Here is an 8,390-nt window from a genome sequence, read left to right on the forward strand (position 1 = left end):
GGCTGTGTTGCCCGCCAATAGCATTGAGTTGCATACCCCTGGTCATGAGGGTCATGAGAACCAACGATTACCATGGGACCTAAGTGGACAAGCTTTGATAATACTCAGTGCTTTGGGCTTCTTCAAAATCATATGGTTGCGACGCAAACCCCTTTGCGTAAATACACGTACTATCATATCATCTGCAAGGACTGAGATTGTTAGCCCGTTCCGTGCTGAAATATAAATCATATCTGAGGATTATGAATGACTTTTTTACTTGAGCATGGTACCAGCCTGTTGCAAAACCCTCTGTCTTGGAGGATCAGGGCTTTCATTCTTGGTTTCCTCCCTTAGGTAAAGCTATCCCTGTAAGAGGAAGTGAAGGCCGATTGTCTAGACGATGTGGGATCCTCGATGTCCCACAACCCTATGGGCCTTCATGGCATGTTACAGGGATAGCTTTACATTTTACCTTTTATAGAATGACGAACCGATCTTCTCGATTTGCATTTTTAATCATGTATAAAATATAACTCCATTATCGTCTATTTATAGCCTCCCTTAATATATTTCTTGCTGTTAAATAATGCTTTGAATTGGCCTGTTTTATCAAGGTTAAAGAAAATCTTTATTTGAAGGCAAAGGAATTGGATTTCAGATAGAGTACTTGCGTTTCCACGTCGAACCACATGTGTGTTGGTGGAAAATTATGAAGACTGTATTGATACTTAGCCAACTGATTTATTTGTGTTGACGTCTTTTAACAGTTCATATCAATGATACGAATAATTATTCCACCATTTCCCGGTTTATCTGGGGTTCATAGAAAAGCATTAAAGAGGATTAATTTAATATATTACGAAGGATTTTATATCACTTACTTACTCATGGAGCTGAGTCCTTCTGGAGAAGCCGCCAATTCTGAAGCTTCTCAATAATTTCCCAGCATTTTAAGGAACCAGAATGTTCATTGCCGTGTTCACAAGAGCCCCCACTGGCCCCTATCCTGAGCTAGACAAATCCAATCGATAAAATCCCATCCTACCTCTCTAAGATCCATTTTAATATTGTTCGACCACCTACGTCTTGATTTTATATCAGATTGAATTATATTTCACAGAGGGCTTATTCCTTTCCTACATGTTATGGAAAAACAGAAAGTGCATAAATAATTTCTAGAGTATAGTTTTATATGAGAATAACATTTGGGACACAGAGAAGTAATGGCAGGACAAAATTAAAACTGGACTTAGAGAACCAGTGTATTTGTATGGACTGAATTCAAATGGCTCAGACTTGGGTACAGTAGGGGATTCCGTTCCACGGCGGTGAACTTTTCATAACACAGTCTGTATTCTTCAATTCACTGAAGAAATACCAGCATATATTGAGGGGGATTTAGTGATATTCGCCATCAAAAAGAAGGCGAGACAATTACCAAGACTTTATCTTGTGTACTGAGCGAGCTAAAATATTCGCATAATTTTCGGAAAAGAATCTTACTGTTGGTGTTGGTGCACTAAAAGTGACTGGTTCCCTTGGTGATAAGAAGACTGGCAAAGCACGACCAGCTTAATCCACCTCCTTTGTCTTCGCTTCGTTGGGTGATATTAGGAATGTCTAAGACTAGTAAAAACACCATATCCCCAGCATATAATTTATTGTTTCAGTATAAATACATATTGATTGACATCACTGAAATACGTCCACAAATATCCCAACTTAAGTCTTTTGAAATTTTCTCCGATATAAAATTGAAACTTATTAACACAATGTGGTCTAAACGTGTCGTTGCCTTAGTTCGTAATGGTTCTATTTCAGATTTTAATTATTTTTTGGCTATAAATGCTTTTACATCCTTTGGGCATCAGGGCTTTGTATCCATGATTGAACCACGTGTATCATAATACAAATTAGAAAGAATCTCTTTTGTTATGTTTCCTCTGATCAACTATTCATGTTTCAAACTTTATGTCCTTGTTCCCTCTACTCCGCAGAGTTGGCTGTAGAGCCATTAAGAACTAAAGCGATGATACGTTCCATGTATTATAAATGATATCAAACAAATATGACAACACAAGAGAAGGGGGTGAAACTCTTGTAAGTAAAGCATTGAAATGAGATCTGAGGTTCTCACAGCGGTAACCATGGACATTACAGCCTTCTGGGGTGTAAAGTCGTGTAGTTTGGTACACAGGCCTACTAACTTTGGGGAAGAAATTGACTCCAGCTTAACAGTCATCTTTTTTTTTTTTTTTTCTTTTTTGGTGGGGTGGGACTGAGGGCACTTGGTACTGCGGCCACTTCTGGCCTATTATACCAGCCCCAGATGATAGATGAGGGTCATCTTAGTTCGCACGTCTATCTCAAAATGGAAACAACTACACAGCCTTACATTCCAGTAAATCGTAATGTTCAAACCTTTAAAGTATTTAAAGAGAACCATAATTTTATAAGTTATTTATATGACGAAGGAGAATCGGAGACTCAGAGAGGTCTGCCGAGCCCATAGAGACCTGGAAAATTGTATGCAGCGAGAGGTTCAATGACTGGTCCATAAGGAGAACCTACGTATGGGAGTACGGGTTCGACTGCAGGTAAGTAAGGATCCACGCCATAAAAAGGAATCTGGTATGGGACTACAGGTTCGACAACAGGACCCAGAGGTGAAATAACTCGAGGATCATAAGGAATTAATGGGTCAACTATAGGATTACGAATGTACGGAACAATAGGATCGACTATTGGAACTGATGGTTCCACAATAGGAGCACCAAAGTATGGAATTACAGGGTCAACAATAGCAGCAGGATCAATTACCGGAAGCGGTTGGGACAAAGCTATAGCGAAGTCATTGGCAGAATCGGCCTTGTTTAGTAGAGTTGTGGACACATGACGGATCCTGGAAACGTCCTTCGCGTATGAGTCCTGATTGTAATAGTTCCCAGATGTTGCCTTCTCTGCTAAGCTGGTTGCAGTGTTGTAGCTCGGGAGGAGCGGAACACAAGACGCGATTGCCAGGGTACACAGAAATGACGACACCACCTAAAGCACGAATGTGAAGACATATACACATAGAAAATAATACAAATAATTTTAAAAATATGGAGCATTGCTTTGTATGGGGCTGAAACTTGGACACTTAGGGCAGTAGATCAGAAACACCTGGAAAGCTTCCAAATGTGGTGTTGGAGGACGATGGAGATCAGTTGGACCGATTATGTGAGAAATGAAGAAGTGTTATTTAGAGTCAGTGAGCAGAGAATATCCTACACGAAATAAGAAAACGGAAAGCTAATTGGATTGGTCATATCTTACGCGGTAACTGCCTTCTAAAAGAAGTTAGTGAAGGAAAGATAGAGGGGCGGATAGAAACGACCAGAAGACGAGGAAGAAGACGTAAGAAGATGCTGGATGACCTTTGGGACAGAAGAGGATATTTTCATTTGAAGGAGAAAGCTCTAGATCGCATCAAGTGGAGGAACTGTTTTGGAAGAGACAGTGGACCTGTCGTCTTGACAGATTACTGATGAATAAACGAATGGACATCTGCTTCCGTTGAAATACTTTTCATCTGAATATAAAGGAGAGCCCGAGAAATAAATCAAAAGTTACTTATATCTAGGCCGCGCCATAGCTCAAGCGGTTAGTCGCTGGCTTCCCACGGCGGCGGCCTGGGTTTGAGCCCGGGTGTGGTCAAGTGGGATTTGTGGTGGACAAAGTGGCGCTGGGGGAGTTTTTCTCCGCGTACTTCGGTTTCCCCTGCCAATCTTCATTCCACCAATTGCTCCATAATCACTCTCACCTATCATCTGGGGCTGGTACAATAGGCCAGAAGTGGCCCAGTACAAGGGACTTAGTCCCACCCCACTAGCAATAAAAAAGAAATACTGATATCTTCTGAAGAGGACAGTAGGTTACAAGTAGTTATAAAGGATAAAACTGCAATAACGAAAAACTGTATGAACAGTTTAAACTCGGTGGTCTAATGGAATGTGAATTAGAACTCTAAAGGGTCAAAATGTGGCGGAGCAGGGAAAATATAGGCAACTGCTGTAGAATAAACGTAATGGAGGCAAAATTGCTTGGATAAGGAGAATAAAAAATAGTGTAAACCAATTACTATTGCTATATACATTTATCATTATGTCTAACTAACGCCATACATCACAAATTTTCTTGATAATCTAACGGTCGATTAATTTCCCGCCTTTTATGATACCAAAGGTTCATTATTGTGTTACCGGCGAACAAACTAGAATGCAAAGTATACATTACTCGTATATAAATCATCTGCTTCACGTTGTGTTCGAGATAATGTTATAGGGACGTAATATTCCATAAGAAAATTCTCAGTCTCTTTCCCCCCATATTTGTTGTGAGTTTGGGATATGTCTATATTTCTCCAGCACAAGAGCAGTTTACTTCTGATTAAAGAAACTGTTCAATCTTACTACAAACTGTAAGCTGATTACGTTCTTACAAAGTAGTGGAGTGATGCAGAATTTGATTAAGCTCCATCATCGCTTAAAATTCGATCCTTGTCTAGTGCACGTTTTCTTTAGTACCATGATCAAAATTTTCCATTCCTCTGTTTTTCAATATTACGTTTCATACTTCTATTCAGATTACATTAAAATTAAAGACCTCTTTTATCTTCTCTGAATAAATAATATATAAACAAATAAGGTCTGCATCTCCTTCGAATTATTCCTGATAGACGAAGTGGCACTGGAGCAAATTTTTCTCCGAGTATCTTCGGTTTTCCCTTGCCACTCGTCATTCCATCATTGCTCCATATGGCCGACTGATCTGTCACCGCCCACTGAGGTGTGCTATAGCCCTGAACAGGCAGCACACTATCACAATCTGTATGGTTAAGCTTGGGGCTCGTCTCTGTCACGGCACTTGGATAATTACAGAGTAAATGTTGGTTGGCATCCGTGCTCAATTCTTTTCCCCCCCTGTCTTCACCCCCCTCCCCTGGCACTACAGCCCAAGTGGGCCTAGGCCTACCTCCATGAACTTCTCCGTTCACTTCGGTTTTTCTAGATCTTACACATTCGGTAGGACTCCTTGGGCGGGTGATCAGCTCGTCGCAAGGCTTCTACCTGTACACAAACACAGAAAAACGCACACACACAAACTAAACACCCATGCCCTGAGTGGGATTCGAACCCACGATCCCGGTTTCCAAGCGAGCGAAGACAGTACATGCCTTAGACCGCTCGGCTACCGTGACCGGCTCTTCTGTCTTTCACATTTCTCTTTTTCTGACTTTTTCTTCTTTATTTCTCTTTGTTACTCCAAGTTCAAATTTATTACAAGGCCAGATGTCTCGTAATATAACACTAAGGCTAAAGTTTCACGCTGTATTTTATCATCAATCCAAGATTGTGGCTTCTTTTCTAAAGTTCCCAAAATGATTTCTAGTATAATCAGAGATAAACACCTACATTCAAGTGTGGATGCAATTCCAAAAATTTTCGAAAAAGTGCCATCGTTGAGATTAACAATGCCTCATATAATTTTCATAACTCAGTGTTCTATAATTCGATTTGAAATCTTAATTAGCCTGCAAGAAATACCTACAAATATCTGAGTTAAGTGTTTCAAATATATTGTCAAGAAAATGTAAAATCAAATAAACTTACTCCGAACGCCATGTCCCTCACGTTTGCTGCTGAACGAGTGAGAATGATTTTGCATCTCTCTGTCTTCCTATATATATATATATGAAAAGTCATGACTTCGTCGTAATTTTTGCTGACCTACGGTGTTTCATAAACTTAAGTCTCACAGACAGATGGATGCTCCTACAGAAAGAGAACGCGGCCTAAAACGATAAATATGTTCGAATAATAAAACCTACACAATGCTTTTAGTTTTTCTCCGATGCTTTTCCCGCGTGTGTTTATACTATGCTCACGCGCTCATGTTCAGTTAATGCCACTTTCTTTAGACGAATACGAAAACTTGTGACAATTCAAATGCAAATAAAAAATTAAAGACAGTTTATGAAACACGTATCAAAGTACAGCTACTATCATGAATCCTTGAAGTGAAACTGGCGTGTCTTTAAAGTAAACGATATTTCAGTATTTGATATAAAATGAAATTTCTCCTTGTTTAAAGACAGCACAACTACAGTGCACTTTGTCCTGAAATGACGAACGTGGTAAGTGTTTTTCTCGCATCTGTAAGTGCATATGCTGCAAACTGACCGCTCAGCCTGGCACTTGTGATATAAGACTGAATTAAGAGACTTTTGGGAGCAGTTCTTTTCTTTCCTGTATAACGTGACTTAGCCAAAGAGCATATGTAGGGCAGTGTAACAAACAAGGGGAAGATAAATTCATATAATTTTTCAGTCAGAAAAACCGAAGAGAAGGCATAATTTTGGGAGATTTATCATAGATGAAAGGATAAATTATCACTAAATGGGTAACAGGAATTGACCATGTGGACTGGATTCAGTTGGCTTAGGACAGGGTCCAATGGAGGACTCTTGTGAACACGGTAATGAAACTTTGGGCTCCATAAAAGGCGGGAAATTTCTTAATCGGCTAAGCGACTATTAGCTTCCCGATATGTTTTCCGAGATAGCGTAGTCGGTATAGCGGCTGGCTACGGGCTGGACGACCACGGGTCGGAATTCGAGTCCCGGTAAGGGCAAGTGTTTCTCTTCTCCACGTCATCCAGACAGGTCCTGGGGCCCACCCAGCCTCCTATTAAATGGGTAAGGGGGCTCTTTCTCCAGGGGTAAAGCGGCAGGTGTGTGAAGCTGACCACTCATCTCCAACTAGTGTAGAGGTCAAGAAATCCTGGATCTATACATCTACTCCCCCATACGCCTTCATGGCGTAGTGCTTAATTAGTTAAGCACAGGGGCAACTCTACATTTACTGCTTATTTATTGACGCTTCCAGTAGCCTGTAGCGTGGAAGGGTAGAGTGATCAGTGAACAATGAATTTGGAAAAATCTAGAAGTAAAGAGTCGTGGCCTATTTTGATATACTCTTCCGGAACTTGCCTGGAGCCACTGAGGTAAGCCGGAAAAAGAAATCACAATCAAGATAATCGGTGCCCAAACCGAGATTCGAACCGGTCACCAACCGACTAGACCAGAAGCCTCAGAGCTTTCACCAAATCTTCGGTTTTAACAATTCCTCATATAGAGTTGGTATCACACGGCTGTGAATATGAAGACTGCGGTCTTGAGGGACGAGGCTCTAGCACTTGATTCGGTACATAAGTATGGAAGTTTGTGTGAAACTGCTGCCTCCATCCTCAGGGTAGAAATTTCATTGTAACTTTTATATACTCGTACCTGCCTATCAAACTACACATCACATCCCAGAAGTTCGTAATAATGCACAATTTGTTATAGGTCTACAGAATACAACACTATGGTACATCTGTTACAGGAACACGAGGGACTGATATAATTTTTGGTCTCATTTGCAGACAATTTTGACTGTGTGCGCCGCCCTTGCGGCAGTTTCGGCGCAGCTGTTACCTCCAAACCAGAACAGAGCCACAAGCTCTTCTCAGGATCTCAACGCTGGCCGCTACTACAACTGGAACTCATACGCCGTAGATGAAGCCAAGATCCGCCAGCATACTGCCACCGGGGCAGACAACGCCGAGGGTATCAGAGATGTGGCTGCAGCCATATCCGGGCCCGCACCGCTGTCCCCCATCGAACTCATCTACCCTTACTACCCGACCCCTGCGGAATACCCATACCCTCCCTACAGTGCCCCTGCAGAAGTGAGATACCCATTCTATGGTCTGCCTCTCGAATATGCAAATCCGTACTACAGTGTGCCAGCGGTTCCCTATCCCCCTTCTCCCTTAGCAGCATATGGCGAGTCTCTCTCTCCTTATTACGTAGTTCCTACTCCAGGAATTCCTTACGTTGCCTCTCCTCTCTTCCAGACAGGCAGTATTGCTGCAGACCAGTTGCTGAACCCGGGTATCGAAATCCAGCCTGTGGAATTCGTCGATCCAACCCTACTTCAGGCTTTCTACCCTGAGTTTCCAGTTCAGGCTCACTATTCAGTCACTAATAACTTCAAGGGTGTGTCTGCTGCAGCCAACCCCGTTTCTGCGGGCACTGAAATCCTGACTGATAACACAGCGTACTCCAAGGACATCGGCCTACTCCATGCCAACCCCTTCTGAAGCAGCTGTTAAGAAGAGGGATGTAAATTACCTGTAAAATATGTAAATAAAGATTAAAATAACTTCACCTGTTGTTCTTTATGGATATGGAACTACCCTCTAACCTACTAAAACGAGAATAAAGATAATTGATATTTTTCATGAATTTTTGTTAGCGTGGAGCGATAAATACGAATGAAAGGGGACACTGCCCAAATGCCTTGCAGGCCGGGGGGGGGGGC

The 8,390-nt window shown here is 41.7% G+C and overlaps 1 protein-coding gene across 2 annotated transcripts in view; it reads right to left on the minus strand.

Annotated features, from left to right (window-relative positions):
• Positions 1–1,625: 1,625 nt before the first annotated feature.
• Positions 1,626–8,390, minus strand: part of LOC111868439 (putative mediator of RNA polymerase II transcription subunit 12) — a 19,568-nt gene continuing 12,803 nt past the window's right edge. The window contains exons 1-2 of one of the 2 annotated variants that reach the window (XM_023859065.2): positions 5,637–5,934; positions 1,626–3,027 (exon numbers count right to left, since the gene is read on the minus strand). In XM_023859065.2, the coding sequence (XP_023714833.2) occupies positions 2,470–3,027; positions 5,637–5,729 (651 nt within the window). In that variant the 5' untranslated portion in view covers positions 5,730–5,934 and the 3' untranslated portion in view covers positions 1,626–2,469. Of the gene's footprint in view, positions 3,028–5,636; positions 5,935–8,390 lie in introns of those variants that run through there. The other variant, XM_023859064.2, reaches the window with a different exon arrangement.

Source organism: Cryptotermes secundus, unplaced genomic scaffold, assembly GCF_002891405.2.
Source record: "Cryptotermes secundus unplaced genomic scaffold, Csec_1.0 scaffold106, whole genome shotgun sequence".
In the NCBI taxonomy this organism is placed as follows: Eukaryota; Metazoa; Arthropoda; class Insecta; order Blattodea; family Kalotermitidae; genus Cryptotermes; species Cryptotermes secundus.